This window comes from Squalius cephalus, assembly GCF_949319135.1.
Source record: "Squalius cephalus genome assembly, chromosome: 4".
Classification (NCBI taxonomy): domain Eukaryota; kingdom Metazoa; phylum Chordata; class Actinopteri; order Cypriniformes; family Leuciscidae; genus Squalius; species Squalius cephalus.
This window is the reverse complement of record NC_137125.1, coordinates 44,861,585-44,881,595: the sequence shown is the minus strand read 5'-3', so window position 1 is coordinate 44,881,595 and position 20,011 is coordinate 44,861,585. Positions and strand designations below refer to the sequence as shown.

Here is a 20,011-nt window from a genome sequence, read left to right as displayed (position 1 = left end):
CCGAATGCCTAATGACATATAAGTATGCTGGACTGTTTCAAACGGCTCATGATCAGGTAACATAAATATTTAATTTTCACAGGAATTGCAAAAGTGAAAAGAGATCCAACAATTATAATGAAATAGTAACACAGCCTCACTGTCATGTTTTATTTCATTTCTTTTAATTTGTTGACTTCAAGAAGCCAGCCAGCAAGGGATGTTTTCCTGTGAAAAGCACCTTAATTGATTCTCACCAAATTTTTCAGACTGTCACTGTGCGTCTTACCCAGGCTCTACCTCACTCTATTTGTGTTGTGCACCACCCTTCAGTAGAAGGATGAGTCTGTGGTCTGCTCTGCTCTACTTATCGTAAGCTTCACAAGCTCTCGCTTACCAGAAGTGACGGGACACGGGGGGTTTCTCAGTGACATCACTTCATGCGACGAGGCAGAGCGTCCAGACAGGGCTGTTGCAACCATGCAGGCATGAAGTAGAGAAACAATCACAAGTGTTTAATCATCCTTTTAGTCCTAGAAGATGATCAAAGATTTATTGATCTTTCATTTAGTCATTACTTTCTTTATTTTATTCATAATCATGCTTTCCTCGCCCTGTCACAGTTTCCGTTGTGGGCGCTGCTGTGTCTTGTGTGTCTCTGGCTGTTTTTCAGCATGATTCAGATGAGATATCATCAAGATCTAAGAAGCTGTTGGCACCCTATAAGTCACTGTTGTTTTAAAGCTTAGCAGCAATGATATCCTGCCTGGTCACAGTGTGCAGTTTCACTTTTAAGTTGAACTACTGGAGCATTTGTTTGACTGAAAAATAATCGAACCTTCTAAATATAATGTATTCCAGTGAATCATAATTGGTGATGATCCAGAAAGGAGGGGGAAACAATGCTTATTAAAAATTATAAAATGTAACAATCATGCTTATTTAAAACAGCAAAATACATATAGGCCCTTATAGGGAGGTGAAAAGGAAAATATCTTTTGTTGTGCATTCTGTCAAACTCTATGGTGAATGTGATTGTACCTGTTCCTGGATCAAAATCTTTGTTGATCCTGGAACAACATTCCAATTAACCAATCAGATTTGAGGGTCAAGTTTACAGTTTATGTCAAGTTTAGGTTTAAAACTATGGTATTGTGATGTTACAGTTTTTCTCACTTCTTTTCTTTCAAAACAATAAGTTCAGATCTCTGAACAGTTTGTTTCTTGTTCACATCAGATTTGAATTTCATATTGATTTAAAGGGATGGTTCGGAGTAAAATCACCCTAGGGTCCTTTGCACCATGAGCTTATTTAGAGATATCAGCCGAATGGCTTATTGCAGGCGCTAATGGAACCTAGGATTTATCTCGTAAATTACCCTACTAATAATGCCCAGAATGGTACCAAACATCTACAGTAGTACAAATTTGTTCTGTACTCATAAAACGAGGCATTGGGAAGTTTGTAAGTACATCAGGAGTTTATTTAAATAACACTTGCCTGATGGCTAATGCTACCGCTAACCCGGTCGTCGAGGTCACTTCAGCGACTTGGGAAAAGCACGTAAAAGTCCTGGCAGAAAGCGATGCATAAGGATGTAGTGTAACGACGCCCAGTTGCAGGAATGCACTAATATTTTGTTGGTAGTACCAGTTTGCAACAATTATTAGTTAACACTAAGTTGTCAACACTTCGGAAAAAAGTAATAAAAAATGTTGGATATACTGGCATATATTCTGGGATACACATACTGGGATATATTCTGCCAGGACTTTTACATGCTTTTCCCAAATTACTGAAGTGACCTCGACGACCGAGTTAGCGGTAGCATTAGCCATCAGGCAAGTGTTATTTAAATAAACTCCTGATGTACTTACAAACTTTCCAATGCCGCGTTTTATGAGTACAGAACCTATTTGTACTACTGTACAAGTTTGGTACCATTCTGAGCATTATTAGTGGGGTAATTTACAAGATACATCCTTGGATCCATTAGCGCCTGCACTAAGCCATTCGGCTGATATCTCTAAATAAGCTCTAACTTTAATAATGTTCGACCAAGGGAAAAAAGGCTTCTGGGGGGGGGTGTTTGGATCGAGGTCATGGTGCAAAGGACCCTAGGTTGATTTTACTCCGAACCATCCCTTTAAGCAAATTGCATGTGTTTTGGAACATGCGTGTAAAAGAGAAAGCACAATTTTCTACAGTTTGCACAATAATACACATGGCTTGTTGATCAAAACGGATGAGTTGATTCTCAGTGAAACTGTCAAACTCTGCACAATTTCTAAACATTCTTCCATCGTGTGAGCATTCGCATGCAAAATGATCCAATCAATTATCAAAATCTGTTGGACATGCAAATATATTCCATAAATACCTTTGACATGGAATGTTTGTAATGTCTGCTAAATTGGCAAATTGCCTGCCATTGTAATGAAATAGGAATAACAATCTTACCAATCAACCAATCAAGTTATATGCCAACTGAAAATTCACAGTTGCTTGTCATGGAAGAGCAATACAATATGCAAGAATGTGGTTTTAGGGGAAGACATAATAGAATATGTAAAAATGAACAAGCAACTGAGTTTTTAGTTTACATGTAACTTGATTGGGAAGATTGTGATTCCTATTTCATTAGGCCATTTTGCATTTCTGTAAAAATAAATGTGCTAAAAATGTTCGGTCCCAATTTAGGTGTCTTTAACTAGACTACTATGTACTGACATTTACTGTAAATTAATCATTTGAAACAATGCACTTATTATGTACATACGTTTTTACATTGTACTTACATTTATAAAATACCTGCATGTAATTACAGCTGTATTTAAATGACACCGTTGACCCTTCCCTGACCCCTGAAACCACCCATAAACCTACCCATACCACTAAACCTGTACCTAACCATACCTGCATCCCACCTCAATAGCAGCACAAGCACTTTATTGACTTTTCCTTGTAAATTTTTAACTACTGCTGAAATATGTATCTAATAAGCTCAGTGATACACAAAAGCATTCAGTTAGACAAAACTGACGTTTTTGTATTTCACATGAAATTTGAATATAAAAAAATATTTCCATCGGTTGCACTTTATTTTACAGTATGTGTAATTACAGTGTACCTAAAGTACTGGTTAATATAAGGTAACTACATAGGATAAGGTTAGGTTTAGGGGTAGGGTCAGAGTTAGTACCTAGTTATTACCAAGTTATTGTAATAACTATAATATGCACATATATGTATATGGGGAACAGGACTGTAAAATAACGTGCTACCAAAACATTTAAACATTTTAACCAGTGTGGCTTACACAAAGACAAGAACACTTTTTATTTTGGTGGTATTGGCCAATTTACTGACACAATAGGTTTTGAAGCATGAATTAAATGGTTTGGGTGAGTAACATGCAATAGAGTTCAAGCAAACAGTTAAGCTTACAGCTTAGAAAATGTTAAGAATATTTTTTTAAAAATGTGCCAAAGCGATTGAGAAAAAAATTGAGATGCCAGCATGAAAAGGGTTGCATGACATGCCCTCATTCTAAAAAAACAACAACATTTATTACAAAATTACACAAAATTAGCTTATGTCATAGACTACATTAAATATGGGGTATAGGTTTAACATTTTGTTAAAGAACCACTATCTCACCATCACTAAGTGTGTCACACACTAATGAGTGTCATATAGTTTGCTTTTAACTTGCATGAGTTTTGTGCATGCATGCCATCAGTCGCAGGTGCATGAGTGCCAAATGCACAGGAGACAAACTGCAGTTCTGTTACAGCTTGTAGTTGAAAGAAAGAAGGAAATTAGATAGATAGACATACAAACACACTTAAGCATATTCATGGACATAGATGTTGGAAAGGTTTTACTGAGCAGACAAATGAATAGAAAACAAGGAAAACATTTATCCGTGTTTTCATTAACAAAAATATCTATACTTGGTAAGAAGAACTGATAAGAATGTAAATGTGTACCTTGAAATGCAATGTAAGTCGCTTTGTATAAAAGCGTCTGCCAAATGCATAAATGTGGTATATTTTCTCACCTGCGTTTACTGCAGTACACTCAATCTTTCACCGAAAGTACGTAAGCAATATGCATATAATGTTTAAATACTCATTACTTAAAAAAAAGCAAAAAAGATATTTGCACTAAAAGCATTAACAACTAAAATTCCATTTTAGAAACAAAAGGTCAGAAAAATGTGGTCTCATTTAGAAGAGATAGCTTGTTATTCTGTCCCTGCTTAAACTGTCACGTCTTAAAGTGATTGGGCAGAGATGTTACATAACACATTGTTGGCTGCAATTCATGGAACGCTATGCCTCTCCATATCATTCGTATTTTTCCGGAAGCCTTTTCCCCGTATGTAGAGATGGAGGGTTTTTAGCTCATCCATGACCCTCTCCTGGATATGCACATCACTGAGCTGTAAGTTGTGAAGATAGAGTTTATAACACACACACACACAGACAAGTTTAATCAGTCTTTCAATAGTTCAATACTTACCCTTTCACTGGCATTCTTCAGTTTTTGTAGCTGTAAGATAGCAAGCTGTTTTGGTTTCATTTTTATCTCCGGAATCTGGATAGAAGAAGAAGTTGAAATTCTGAGTAAAATTGCCCATTATTTACTCATTATTATATTAAATAATATATATTTATTTATTTAAAATATGTACGAGAATATTTACCTTTATGGAGGAAGTTGCAGCCTTTTCATTTAGCTTATTACATTTTATCTGAAACAAGGAAGAGGGAGTAAAGAAATTAGTCAGTTGTTCAGTGTGGCCTAAGTGAATACCCTAAGCTTAAGAAATGGACTTTGTTTAGAAGCTAAAACAACATATTGGTTCATAATGAGGTAAAATGCTATATTGCTAACCCTGATGGCCAGCATGAGGCAAGAATGAACGTCAAAGTTGGTGAAGGTCTGCTAGTTAACTGCTGTTACCCATTACCCATTTTTTTCCAGCTTTATATTTTCCCTTTAAGATATAGCTATGTGATATAATCACTCAAAGGCACAGGGATGTAACATGACATGGTTTAATATCTATTCTGAAAATAGAATGTGCTGACCTTATAAACACAGCTTCTGAGTTGATCCAAAATGTGTATAAGCTCCCGATGGTAGTCAATGCCATCTTTGAGATGGACAGATGACGTCTTCTCTGTCTCAACGAGAACATTTTGAAATAGGTCGATGATTTCCAGCAGGACACAGCTGTGAAGATTTTTCTGATGAATGAAAAAGATACAGCTCAGTTCACATGAAATGTGTGAAACCGGATGCCACCAGAATTGTAGTTGGCATGATGGTATACAGATAAAAGTTTCCACGTATTGTAATTAAGTCATATATTGTGAAGCTAAAAGACTGAAATATGTGACATATGACATAAAAATCTGTTTTTTATAGGTTTATCAAGATTGTTGCTAAAATTCATGGGGCCTGGGACAACATTTGTATGGGTTGGGCTTCTTTTATGGGTTAAGGCCCAATTGTGTATCATATAGGACCTGATTGAGCCACCTCATAACACGGCCCCAGATTGATTTCATTACATTCATATTACTTTTGTGATGATTTTTTCATTCAGTAACTGGATTTATGCACCACTGAATATGAGAGTATGATATACGATAAATTATAATATGCCTCTTACCCTTTTCCGTATTTTGTCAAAGGATTTGTGCATCAGGAGGATCTTCTCACCTTCTGCAGCTACCTAAGAGGATTATTCAAACCATTATATATTGAAAGATTCAAAGGCTCCAGGGCATTTTCCAAAAAATGTGCTAGTAAACTGATTCTTCACATGAACACCTGACTTTTCTTATCTAGTTGCAGCCTTTTGTTGTCACGCAAGATTATTTCCATGGCCATATCATTCTCACTTTGTACTGATTTCGCCATGTGCATGCAGTTATTTGGCAATTTGAGTTCTAAAACAAGACTGATAGTAGGATCAGAGTACTCACCACATCTTTGCTGACATGCTCGGCTATTTTCTCCACCATGTTCAGATCAAAACAAGGTCCCTCTTTGATGCAGTTTTCATTTTGGAATACCATCGTGCACTCGTGTATCGGAATGCCAAGAATTAGGATCAGAACAAAATATTGCAAAGCACTAGCCATATTCTGTCCCTAAATTACTAAATGAATGTTTCTGAATGGAGGTCCTGTTGATACACCTGTCTCATTCTGTTGTTCCTTCTTTTGCCTTCGCTCTGGTCCTCACCTTTGTATTTATTCTAGTTTCCTGGTGACGTCAACGTTGTCCTTTCCTGCTTTTCTACCTTACCCGTTCAGATCAACCGATGATGTCAGACTGCCGAATCGTAATGTAATCCATATTGGGTTATGTATCCAGTGGGGATCATGTCTGGGCTTAAATTGTCACTGCAGAATGCAAGGTTTTCTGACAGCTTCATGATTTTCGAGGGAGCTTAAATAAAAGAAAGTCACCACAAAATTGTAATACAACTCTATAACGAGGTCATGACATTTATGCGGCTCGAGGATGTCCCAGATTCTAAATCTCTACGCAAACCACAGTCTTGGTCAAGGAAAGTTCATTGGCAACATAAATGGCACCATGATAATGATACTTACACAAAAGACAATTAGAAATAATTTAATATTGAATTTGCATGTTTAAGATGCTAAGGCTAGACTAAAAATCGCTCTGAACAGAAATGGAACGAGATGACTGATCATCTGATAAGGAGATAAGGGGTCACCAACGGAAACTTAGGGGGAATTGAAATCTAGGCCACTTTCCAACATCGCATCTCAATCTTTTTTGTTTTTGAGGTCAAACGAGGCTTCGGTTATTACTTTGTCATGTAATAACTTGATTTTATTTAAACAGACTTACTCTTGTTGTTATACGATGGTTCATTTGAATCTGTCTTGGAATCTGTCTCACAACCAACAATTTTGCCATGATAAAGTTTAAAAAAAAGTTAGTGTACTTTAAAGTTAGTGTAATTAAACTCAGAGCTTGAGATGAAATGAGATGTGACATCAAGGTAAACATCACGTGAAGATTTTAATTGTGCATCTTTTCAAATTATTTATCTTTATTTAGGGATAAAAATTGCTAGCAATGAAATTAGCCTTGGCAAGACAAAGACGTCAGCTATTTAATTTAAAAAATCAGCAACATTTCCACTACGTAAATTTAATAAACACAATACATCATTTGAAATGTTTTCGCAAATTCTATTATAATGGAAAGTTTCAGAAAAATTATTGAATTCTCCAGTGATGCAAGTAGGTCAACTTGTTAGTGGACAAATATTATTTTATTTATTTAAGTCTTATTTCTTCAGTTAACACAGCAAATTCCAAGTATACTTTCGATTATGTCTACTTGCCCTTAAAAATGAATTTCCAAAAAGCAACACACTGTAAAATGTGGTGTGCAATCCCCACACCCAAGGAATTTCCAACTTCTGTTGTCATGCACTCAGCATATATTAAATGAGAGAAGACAAAGGAATATAGGGTTAGGGTTGGGGAGGGGAGGGGAGAGGAGGGGAAGGGGGGATTTCCAGAGAAATTGTGTTTGTCTTATCCTCACTTCATCAGCGTTTACCCTGTTTCTTTGAAATGTAGGTAGATGTAAACAGGAAGCAGTTTTAGCTGCTCAAAATGAAAGGAATCTCAACTTCTCCTTTATACTGGGCCATTTAAAAATGTAAACACACATCATAAATCAAGGCTCACTGGGTTAAGTTACATCCCAGCCATAAACCATGATTTGCTGTTTATATATATATATATATATATATATATATATATATATATATATATATATATATATATATATAATTTTCATTTTCATTCATTTGATTGGACAAAAATCCGAGTAGTGCAGGATGAGTCATCAATATTGTTTGGTCAGTTTCTGCAAGAGAAAGACTGTAAATTTGAAACATGTATATTTATCAATCTTTAGTCAGTATTTAGAAGTACCGTACACTAGCATATATATGACCTCAGAGTTAACACACATGGACTGAAAGCCACAAAAGCCTTCTTTACAGGATCATATTTCTATTTTTTCCTGTCAAATGACTGTGACGAGCAGGACGAGGACGAGGGCCGTGGGAGAACGGCGCGAGGCCGGTGGCGTGGCCTCCTTCTTCCCATAACAACATACCTTGCTCCAATGACTTTAACATGCTGCAGACACTATGAATTAATATATAGACACAAGGGTTGCACGTGTTTGCCTTCATGGTGCTAAAATATAAAGGTATTGCATAGCTTCAGTGCTATACGGCTACAGGCAACATTTTTTACGAGTCAGTTTCTAGGTTTATGTTGACACCTCAGTTAGAAACTCTATTTCGAACACATTACTTCACACTACTTTATAAAACAACACTGACAACTTTGCAAATGTATTAAACAAGAAAAATTCAAAAACGAGAGAGAAAAAAGTATATTGCATAAGTATTTCTACCCTAAACTCTTACAGTACTTAGTACTTTACAGCCTCAAGTATTTTGGGGTATATGTGACAAGCTTTGCACATCTGCATTTTTTGCCATTCTTTTCCTGTCAGGTTGGATGGGGACCATTGGTGGACAGACATTTTCAGGTTTCTCCAGAGCTGTTCAATTGGGTTCAAGTCCGGGCTCAAGGACATTCACAGAGTTGTCCATAAGCCATTCCATTTTTTTACTCTTATCTAAGTGCTTAGGGTCATTCTCTTGTTGGAAGTCGAACCTATTAAGGCTATCTCTATATTTTGCTGCATTGAGCTTTCCTTCTACCCTGACGAGTCCCCCAGTCCCTGTCGCTGAAAAACACCCCCAGAGCATGATGCTGCTAGTGCTACCACCACACTTTAATGTTGGGAGGGTATTGTGCAGGTGAAAAGCAGTGCTTGGTTTCCTCCATGATGCTTGGAACTGAGGTTCATCAGACCAGAGAATCTTGTTTCTCACAGTCTGAGAGAGTCCTGGATCGGTGGAGTGTTGCAGTGATGTTTGTCCTTCTGTAAGTTTGTCCCATCTCCATATATGATCATGGAGCTCAACTAGAGTGACAATCAGCTTCTTGATTCTCTAACCAAGGTCTTCTCCATTGATTGCTCAGTTTGGCCAGGAGGCCCGCTCTAGGAAGAGTCCTGGTTGTTCCAAACTTCTTCCATTAAGGATTATGGAGGGTACTTGCTTCCGTGAACCTTCAATGCAGCAATTTTTTTTTTCGTAGTCTTTCCTAGTTCTGTGTCTTGACACAATCCTGTCTATGAGCTCTGCAGGCAGTTATTTTGACTTCATGGATTGGTTTTTGCTCTGATATGCATATTCAGCTAAAGAAGAAGCTATTAGACCTTTTATTGAGCGGTATGTACTTTTCTAAATCATACCTATTCAATTGAATTTTCCACAGGTTAAATTGAAGTGTAGGAACTTCTCAAAGTTGATCCAAGCAAAATTGGACTAAGCTAAATTTCAAGTGTCCCAGAAAAGGGTACCAATACTTACAATGTATTCATTTCAGTTTTTTATTTTTAATGCATTTGCAAAGTTAACACAATATAAAGCAGTTTAGCATAAAATGGACTGCATTTATATAGCGCTTTCACAGACCTATGGCCACCAAAGCGCTTTACAATATTGCCTCACATTCACCCATTCACTCACTCATTCATACACCGACGGCGGTGTCAGCCATGCAAGGCGCCATCCAGCTCGTCGGGAGCATAAGACTGCAACACAACAAAATGTGGGGGAAAAAGTTAAATTAAGAGGTATGAATTTTTTAATCAACATCCCAGAATAGCATTTTTTTAAAGGTATTTAGAACACAAAAGCAACTCATACATATATATATATATATATATATATATATATATATATATATATATATATATATATATATATATATATATATACAACTCATATATAAGTTTCTAGGTTTATGCTGACGGGTATATATATAATATAGATTGTGCATATGAGTTGCTTTTGAAATAGAACCCGTCAGCATAAACCTCGAAATTTACCCTGTTGCTCAGACATTTTGGAAAGTCTGATGCCGTATAGCACTGTGGGGAAGCTATGCAACACCTTTATATTTAAGCACCATGCAAACAATCATATATATTGCTTCAATACAGATGCATGCAAATGGGTGTGTTATAATATTTGTCCATTACTTTAAAAAGGATATGAAAATGACATTGTATAATATTTAGTAGTGCATTTTGTTTTGTGCATCTGTGAGAACCTTTGATACTGTTAACCTCATTAAAGTGAAATAAACTGGCTGGACCGCAGACAGTGCTGTCTGCAGCATTTTTCGAAACTGTGGTGAGAGCTGGCATGTGTTGAAATGGGTAGTTTCATGACTCTTAAAGCAAAAGGCAAACCATTTTTTTTTTTAGCATGCTTAGATCCATAAGGTTTTCTGTGCAACGTGCAAATGACATCTCTTGACAGCAGTAAATCATGGATGCTGTTCAAGAGTGAGTATGACTATCTACTCTCATTCTGCTGGTTTGTGGTTAATGCATCACCAACAGTTAAAAACCCTTTGCTGAGAAATAACACTTGCATCATCATTTCTTCTATAGTGAAAGATGGTCCTCAGTGTAAGGTGCTGGTATCATCACCCAGCATTTAAACTTAAATAGCATAACTGGTCAACTAGCTTTCAAAAAAAAAAAAGACCATGCTGGTTGACCAGCTTCAAGTTTTGCTGGTGAAGTGCATGGTTATGCTGTCCAGCAGTTAGACCAGCACCAAACCATAAGTAGTATAAGCCAGCTTGAAGCAGCAAGAAAATTCACTGTGTCACATGCTAATTGTTAACTTGAACAGTGTCTGCAAAATATACAAAGACTGGCCACTTTCCCCACCCACTTGACATTATAAGACCTCTATTTTCCTGGCAGTCAAACAATACGTAATGAAACCTTAAATGTATTAATTGTTTGTGGTGTGTAGATGCAATGTGAACGACAAGCTTTGCTTACATAAACAGATGGGGCCAAACCTGTTTAATGACTTTTTCTTTTTTCTTTTTTTTTGCCTGGAATTCCCGTAAGAATTGTATAAGAGTAGTATTATATTTCACATGCAGGTAGGTCACTTGACAGTCTTTTAAATAGTGAAGGAAGAGAGTGTGCTATGTTAACATGACCACGAGCGGATTACAGTAGTCTTAAAAGGTATTCAGATACAAAATGTAAAATTAAGTGGTATCTGCAAAAAAATTATTCTTTTTTCAAAATTTACTTCACTTATCTAATCAATTTTAACCAATGGATGAAAAGTGTGAATGGTCTGCTGTCTTTAAAAATGGCACTTGGTTTGATATTTGTATCTCATACAATGACATTCTCACATCTTTAAGTGCGACATAAGTGTCCTTTTCCTCAGGGCTTCCCTATATGTGTTGACTTTGGTGTTCAAACGTGTAATATGATGATGAAGTCATGAATTATTTTGCTTTCAGTGGCACTTTAGTCTGTATTGTGACATTCAGAGACATGTGTGGGCTAAGTCAAATTTCAATCAATGAAACTGATGACAAAGAGTTTCAAATCCTGGGGAAGGACAGGATACATTACTGTGTCAAATAGAAACATGTCTTGGCATGTAGACTGGCATATCTTATAAAGTCAATTAAATCAGCACAAGCATTATTTAAAAAAAAAAAATTTTATTTAGTCATAGACCTTACAACTTTTGCTATGCAACTAGCAAGTAGTTTACAGTGGTTTTTTCAAATAAATAAGAACAAATAAATACTGTCAGTTTGAACAATTATCTCTTGCGCACAATGTGTGCACAACATAAGTTTTATAAATAGAATAAATAACACTGATTTTCCACCATTCTTTAAATAATGATCAAGATCTACTAAGACTTCTGCCTCTTGATGCTTTTGGCCTGTCGTCTCCTGCGGTCTTTATTCTTCAGGTTTCTCATCTGTGTTGCTTCTCTGTAGACACGCTTGAGCTCAAACAAGGCTTTGCGCTGGACGATTGGGTCATTTTCCTGCAATTGCAAAACATTTAATCAGTGATATGTCTTTATAATGGCATCTTATTGATTCTAAGTGGACGCAAAGTAAAAAAAGTGAAATTTACACTCTAACTTGTATGTTTTTGAATTTTATCAAGCAGTATCAGTATCACATTCAAAATGTAGCGAAATATCAGTTCTAATTAAATGTTTCAAATGTGATTGATAAAATGTAGTGGCAATATGAGGCAAATATTCCTGCCACTTTTTAGCTGTGCTAATTTTGTGCAGATTTTCTTGACTGTCCCTATGCTCATGGTCCAAAATTAATACAAATGCAAGTAAAAATCTGCTTTGGTGAGTGTTGTCCCAAAATGTTACCCACCAGTTGATGGTAAGATTTCAAGGAACAATATATATATATATAAAAATGTAAATATTACTTTATATTTGTTATTGTTTTATGACCAGTTGGTTTAGGGCCAGTAACATTTCTAAGTTACCTGGCCATTGGCAGGTATGAAAAAGCATACTTATATATATATATATAGCTCTGAAGTTTTGATGTTCAGTGCTTCTTGGTGTCAAGTTAGGTTTCACAGAATCTGAAACTGTAATCTCACCTTAATCGCCCATAGGGTTTCTGCATATGTCTTGAGCTCTGCACTCTTGCCTGGGAAGTAGTTTTCTTGCAGTTTTTTCAGATGCTCTTGAACATGTGCCAGTCTTTCTTTTGTAGATTCATCCAGACTCTCGTTCTGCATGCGAGTGAATATCCTACTGTATGTGTCCATAATGATGCTCATCAGTAGATTCTGTTCACTTTCCTGCCACACAAAAACAACACACATGAGCACAATGTGCAGTCAACACAGGATATCCCATACAGGATGTATCAAAACAATATGCCCTTTGGTTTAGTAAGGCTACACTTGTATCTTTTTTTTATATTTTAGATCACAAAGGTGCAAATATCAAGCCATTCTGCCTTTTTGAAAGAGGCTATTTACCTCAAGATTCACCTTTAAGTCTTTCAGGACCCGCAGGAAGATAGGGTGTGCGTTGTGTATCTCACGGTCATCTTTTATCTGGAAGAAATGAAAAGGTCATCGTTTGTATTGGTTACTGTTTTAGACTTCAGTAGTCATTTTGAACTCTTATCTCTTCTCACTTAATCAGATGAATGTGTTTATTATTATTAGCATCTGAAACCCAAACTCAACCTACAGACCAGACATTTTCCACCATGCAAGAAAGGCCCATATGTAGGAGTTTCAGTCTCTATGGATGGTAGACTATACTTCCTGGTTTGTATACTACCTCTCAACCATCCAATTTCAGTAAAACTTGACTAGTTTGTAAAGCCAGCTTATTCAAAACTGTTTGCGGCCCATCTTTGAATATCTTGCAGGCCGTATCCTGGAAAAGTACACCTTAATCTATCCCTATTAGTTAACTTTTTGAACTCTTTTCTTTCACTTCCTGTCTATGATGTGACATATGAAGGAAATTCGAACTGGTCTACTTACATAGTACGCTTTCAGCTCATCAATGTTCTTGTCCAGGTTCTCCGGGACGCTGGCCTCGGCATATGTCATCCATCCCAAAGTCATCAAACATACTCCCCAGACAAAGGCCATCATGTGTTGCGCAATCATAGTCCTTGTTAGTTTCAGGTGTTCGCTGAAGTTTGACTTGTATTCCTATCTTTTAAAAGTTGAAGTTGCCTTTGACACCGTTGAGCGACAACCGACTGTTCTCGTGTCCTGGTGATGGTCTGAATGCATCTGTTCAAGTGAATGGGGTATTTATAGTTATGTGTGAGAGCGAGCGAGCGAGCTGTGATCTAGGTGTGAAGTTGTGTGGCTTTTACAGCCGAAGTTTCCTATAAATCACAATGCACCATGATACTGCTCTGCACCATTGAGCCCACCACTCATCTTCTCGGCTGGAATCCCGTGGATGCCACTAGGCGGGGCTGTTGGTGGTTTTGTGGTCTGGAATCTTTTTGGTGATTCAGTAAGGTGTTCGGGCCTCCTGGGCCTAAACGTCAATGCAGGTATGGACACTCCAATGATGCGTGTGCATTAATAACTGCCAGTAGGGAAGGAAGTAGTAGCTTTTTCTTATCCTAGGGTTTAGAATAATGGCCTTGCACCAAATTTAGCAGCGTTTGAACTTATACCCACTTGCATAATTTTCTTCTCTTATTCCATTTTCAACTTCTACAAGCATTGGCATGCAATACACTTTTCACACAGCTCTTCTGTGCAATCTGACAGCTAGGAAATCACAAGTTTATGTTATTTTAGTTAAATGAGACTTTTGATGTTATAAATATAAGAGTGATTAACCTTGATGCTTTATCTCTTTTAGATGCAGCTGGTGGAAAAATTAACAAAAGTGGGCTGAAACATTCACTAGAAGTTCTTCAGAATCACACATAGGATCTGCCACATACAGGGCTAAGATGATGAAAAAAGATTATATATATAAAGAAGGACCCTTTTGGCTTTCTGATGTCAGAAGAACTGAGTTGCGCTGTTGCTCATAAGGAGATGCATACCAGCGTTTGAGGTTTTAACACTTCATCAGCTCAGCCTTTACACGCAGAGAAAGAGAGAGAGTGACAGAGAAAGAGAACAAGAGGAAGACAGACTCAAAAGTGATGAGTAGTGTGAGACAGGTACGGTTACGCAAAGAGGAAGCTACTTTCTTAGTAGGTCAGTTGAGGTGATGCCACCACTAGGTAAGAATATGTACCTAGGAAGGTTATCTGAAATCTGAAGAAGTGTGTCCTGACTTGGCTTAATTTCAGATTGCAGAATTGCAGATTTTTGTCATGATTAAGCTCCTCCAAACAATTTCGTTATGGTAATTGTATAAACCAAAAACGTGAATGATAGAAAATCCCGCATGTACATGTACGTCATAAAAAGTAGGAAAAGTGTGACTTGAACTCCTATCAGCCGTCACTCAGACACTCCGGACCTCAATGTTGGAGGTATGTCTAATTTTCCTGTGCAGCGTCATCGGCGTGGTTGATTTTCCGCCGCTGTGGTTGTAGAGAGGTGTTACCCCAGACTCCTCATTATACATCATACAGACCACGTGGAAACCTAAAAGGATATTCCTTCTAAGAACCGCTTACTTGTCATTTTTTGTACGGTTTCATTGTTGTTAATCATCAGCAAAAAAAAAATTCCATATTTTGCCAAATATATTCAATCACCTCATTTTGAAGATTTACTGGGATTCTGAGTGTAAACCAGTAGGATAATTAATTGTAGTGGTGGTTGGATGGTTTATCAAAGATAAATTCTTATCATTCAAAATGTATCCTTTATGATGTGTTTTTTCTTTTTGTGTGAAAATGTTCCATTTGACAAGGACTTAAGATGCAGCAGGAGACTAAAGTGATCCATCACTAAGGATGTTTTAAACATCTGTTGACATATGAGGCTGTAACCAAATATTCAATAATGGAATTACATAGAAAAGACTTGAGGGTTATATAAAACAACATACATTTCATTACTTCATCACTATGCATTCCCTGGGGATCAAACCCATGACCTTAGTTATGCTAGTGCAGGGGTGTCCAATCCCGCTGATGGAGGGCCAACATCCTGCTGAGTTTAGCTCCAACCAGCTCCAACACACTTACCTGGAAAGCAAAGCCACTCCGGCAAGTGTAATGTCTGCTAACACTGCAGTACGCAGGGAAGGAGACCACAGTTTTTTTAAATGGATGTGAACGGAGGAGAGGCTTCACTACGGTGAAGAAACACGACCAGCTGCCTACGACATGACAGACCATTGCAAGTCTATTTGTCCTTCGCAACAGAAGTAGCACAAGAGCTTGGAGTGCGTCCGAAATAGAATGTGGTATCAGTTTGTGGTTTTGTTGTGTTGTGTCACGCCGCTTCCAGTGTATTATCACTGATTATAATGGGTTCTATTGTCTTTGTCTGGTCTAGAGTTACGAAATAGCAGTGCCCGGCCACATGTTCTCAGTGCTCCGCCTCTAAATCCTAGACCTTATGCTTAAACCGACATATTCCTGTGCCATGAACAACAAGGTACTGGATGCGGCAGTTCATCTGGCACAGTGGAATCCCAGTTGTAGAGGGCTGGAAATTGAAATCCATGGCTTAGTGTGGATGTCAAAACCAAATTAACATATTACTTAACAATTAGTTATAACAAGTAGTCATAACATAATTATACCTTTGCAAATCATAAGCTAATGATTCATTAAAGCAGACAACTGGAGGTTATAATGCATGGCTTTGACCCATTCAAGTCACACAGTAACACGTTATTATCTGTGCATTAGTTAAGAATGAATTAATGCATATTAGTGCATCCATATTGTAAAGCACAGGAGTCAAACTCAGTTCCTGGAGGGCCACAGCCTTACACAGTTTTGTTCCAACCCTGCTTCAACACACACACACCTGCAGTTTTCAAATAAGCCTGAAGGACTTGATTAGCTGATCAGGTGTGTTTAATTAGGGTTGAAGCTAAACTCTGCAGGGCTGTGGCCCTCCAGGAACTGAGTTTGACACCCCAGTTGTAAAGTGTTACCATGTTTGCTCTTAAACATTAGTTTTCGATTGAACTATTTTTAGAGTTTACACCGAAAAAAACGCTGTTTAATAAAAAAAGTCCTGCACAACAGGTATGATTACGTTTACGGCACTTCTCATTCATTTCTATGGTATCCACAAACAGTGACTGACTGTCACGCAACTCTGAAGTTCAGTGACGTCAAGGCTGTAATGTGATGGGTTATCAAGGCACACATGATCTAAGTTAGCCATTACACTTTCTCCTATGGTAGAGACACGGACCCTTGTATCTCCCAATAAATACCCTTAAATTGGGCACTAGACCTATTTGAGAGGACAGCCATAGTGGTGTCCGTACCATTGCACTCATTCAATCCCATAATGCACCGCAATAACGAGTGTACAATTGATGTACACTCAACGGCTAGAGAATACCCATGCACTGTGAAGGTTGTGACGAATGAATTCCCGCACCTCGCCAGAAGATAGCGCCCGCAGTGGATTCATCCATCCATCCATTTTCCAAACTGCTGGTCCAATGTGGGTACAATGTAATATCATACAGGTAAATAAGATTTATTAAGGTTTATACATGCTAGTTTCCCATGACAGAGTTAAAGAAAAATCTTTTCATTACTACTGGATCCGCCAGTTTGCTAAGTTTCAAATATTTATTAAACAGCAAACTATGCAAACTATGCAAAAGCAGCAGCCCTTCCGGCGCACTCTGTGTCCAAATTTGCTTACTCATTTTCATTCACTCCATCAAGTGGAACTGAATTGAAAAAAAATAAAACTATATTAGGGGAGTAATGTAGGCAAGAGTGAATGAGGGTATAGGGGGATTTCGAACACAGCTTATCTGTTTCTAGTCAGTCTGAAGACTTTGATTAGCTGATTCAGGTGTGTTTAATTAAGGTTGGAGCTAAACTCTGCAGGATAGTGGCCCTCCGGGACTTGGTACTGAGGAACAGCCCAGGTTTTGACGCTCCTGTGCTATAGGCCATGCTCTACTGTTTAAGCTACAGGACCACTTGTCTGTGGTTCTGGTTTAAACAATCAAATACAATTTTCTTTCACAGTTTAGAGCTTGTTTGAATGCCATTCACCCCTTAATGTGTCAAGTACTTGAGGATGGAATACACTATAGCCTGCATGACTTTTAAAATCTGAAACACTAGGTATCATACACTTGCTGACTTTGTAAAAGAGAAAAACTGGACATCATACACTAAACAAATCAGATCACACACTACCAGACTTTTGAGACATTCCAAACCCAATAACATGTAGAAACATTGCTAGGTGTAGCATAACAAATGAAAATAATAATAAAATGGTCTAAATCCAGCTCAAAATATCAAACATGTTTGATATCCTCCTACATGCGCTACATAATTTTCTTTGAACTGACCAATATTTACAGACTGGCTCTGACTTTCAGTAACTAGCCTCAACTTCTTTTAGACAGCAAATCGGCCAAAAATCTGTGCTAAAACCATGCAGTGTATTCCAGCCTTTATTTGAATATTTTTGTGTGCATTTGTGTGTAATGTCATTTAAATGTACATTGTAAAGTTTGTTATTGAACAAGCCGAGCCGTAATTGAATGCAAAATTATTTTTATTGTTATTAACCATTTAGCCAGTGAAGCTCACAAAATATTTCATGCAAATCCAGTTAGAAATCATGATTCCCCATTTCTGTACACTGTAAATGATGCAAACACACTTGCGATGAGAATAAGTTAGATTTTAAGTTATGGATGGTGTAGTATAGTACATTATAAAGTAAAAAATAAATAATTATTTCCACATAATTTATAAATAAATAGGCTAATACAATAACAAAGCACATGTATACTAAATGAAAGGCAGGACTTTTGGATCTTTTCAGTGGTGTTTTTCTGCCCGTTTAAACACAATGAGAAAGTCATTCAATGCTCCTTTTTGGATTGTTTCATTTTTCACCTGAGGGAGAACAAACATATGTATTAGATATCATATCATATATTAGATATCACATTGCCTGATATTATATTATAGCCTATCATAAACAGCAATTCAACAACTAAAAATGTACACTTTTCACAATGAAGACAGGACTTTCTCTTTATGTTTACCTCAATGTTCAATGTTCTGTTCATGTTCTTAAGCTGTTCCCATACTTCAAGTTCTTTACTGTAATTGCGTCTCAGGGTGTTGTTCACCTCATTCATTAAATATCCTAGACGGTTTTGCACATCTTCCTTATTAGACTTCTCCTTCATGTCTTTGAACATATCTTCATAGATGTTCAGCATTCTTTCAAGCAACAGCGTCTGACAAGTGCAAGTGGAAGCCATGGACTAAAAGAAACAAATATCATTAGCATGAAATATACAGAGGCATATATATATCATTCAATAGCATTTTCATATGTTAGCCTTTTGCACAGTAAAAACTTACATTCAGCTTGTCCAGATAAGAACCAAAAACAGACTTTGCAACCCATTCTGTGCCATGTGTTTTCTAAAGAAAGTGGGCATAAAACAGCGACGTTATGAATGAATGTGCATCTCTTGTAAATCTTAACCCCTAATCTAAGATCAAAGTGTCACAAAGTTTATTGCGCAATAGGTCTCTTCTTGCTAATATTAGCTGCAAGACCTAACTATAGCATACAGATATGAATAGGATTATAAGTGATTCATCTTTCTTACACAAACTAAATTGCTTTCAAACCCGCTGCTGAAGTTCATAACAGTAGATATCACTTACATAATCTTTTTGTAGATGGTGGATATCATTCTCAAGTGATTTGATCTTCTCGGACCGTCTAAATCTGAGCGAGTTGGATGTCTGAAGAGATGCTATTAACAGAAGTCCACACATCAGCACCATGTTGAGCCAAGAATCCATTCTTTGTGTTCGTGTTTCAAGTGACTTTAAACAAGAGGTTGTGAACTGATGCTAGTCAGCAGGTGAGTGTTGATGATCGGAAAGTGGCCGGGGGTTTATATAGATGCACAAACAAAAAAGAGCAACGGTATGAAGGCGGCAGTGGATGCGCTTGGGGTTTGGGGTTTCTGTGGGCTACTTTTCTATGAAGGTTTCCTATCAAAGATGAGATGCTCTCAAGTGACGTCACGTCACTAATCCCATACCCCAGGAGCAACTCAAACAATTCACAAGGTCACAGTGGCCTGTCGAGAAAAGCCATGGTTTTCGGCCATGGTTTTCGGATTTTCGGACTGTTAGAAACTGGGTTGGGGGTTTGTTGACATGCGCTCCCAATGAGTCAATAGCAAACTGAAAGTTTGCTCATTATCAGATATAATTTTTTGTTTTGTGTGAAATCGAAACTTCTTATCAGTGGTTATCAGCTGGGTTTATTTCCAACAACTATATTCAATTTTTTCCTTGTTTGTTTTTTTTAATAATGCATGTGTGCACATATGTA

General features: G+C 37.3%; 2 protein-coding genes across 3 annotated transcripts; both read right to left on the bottom strand.

Moving 5' to 3' along the window:
• Positions 1–3,276: 3,276 nt before the first annotated feature.
• LOC307157775 (uncharacterized protein) lies at positions 3,277–6,429 on the bottom strand. The gene is made up of 6 exons (XM_079869698.1): positions 5,983–6,429; positions 5,667–5,729; positions 5,080–5,238; positions 4,692–4,739; positions 4,508–4,582; positions 3,277–4,427 (listed from the first exon to the last, which is right to left on the bottom strand). Exons 1-6 carry the CDS (start codon positions 6,139–6,141, stop codon positions 4,308–4,310), a joined length of 624 nt encoding a protein of 207 aa, XP_079725824.1. The 5' UTR covers positions 6,142–6,429; the 3' UTR covers positions 3,277–4,307.
• Positions 6,430–11,858: 5,429 nt separating this feature from the next.
• ifng1 (interferon gamma 1) lies at positions 11,859–13,929 on the bottom strand. 2 transcript variants are annotated; one of them, XM_079869409.1, is made up of 4 exons: positions 13,526–13,929; positions 13,007–13,084; positions 12,620–12,823; positions 11,859–12,029 (listed from the first exon to the last, which is right to left on the bottom strand). In XM_079869409.1, the coding sequence occupies exons 1-4, from the start codon at positions 13,652–13,654 to the stop codon at positions 11,892–11,894; spliced, it is 549 nt and encodes a 182-aa protein (XP_079725535.1). In that variant the 5' UTR covers positions 13,655–13,929; the 3' UTR covers positions 11,859–11,891. The 2 variants fall into 2 exon arrangements, with proteins under 2 accessions (XP_079725535.1, XP_079725536.1); XM_079869410.1 differs by having other exon boundaries at positions 13,019–13,084.
• Between the last annotated feature and the right edge of the window lie 6,082 nt (positions 13,930–20,011).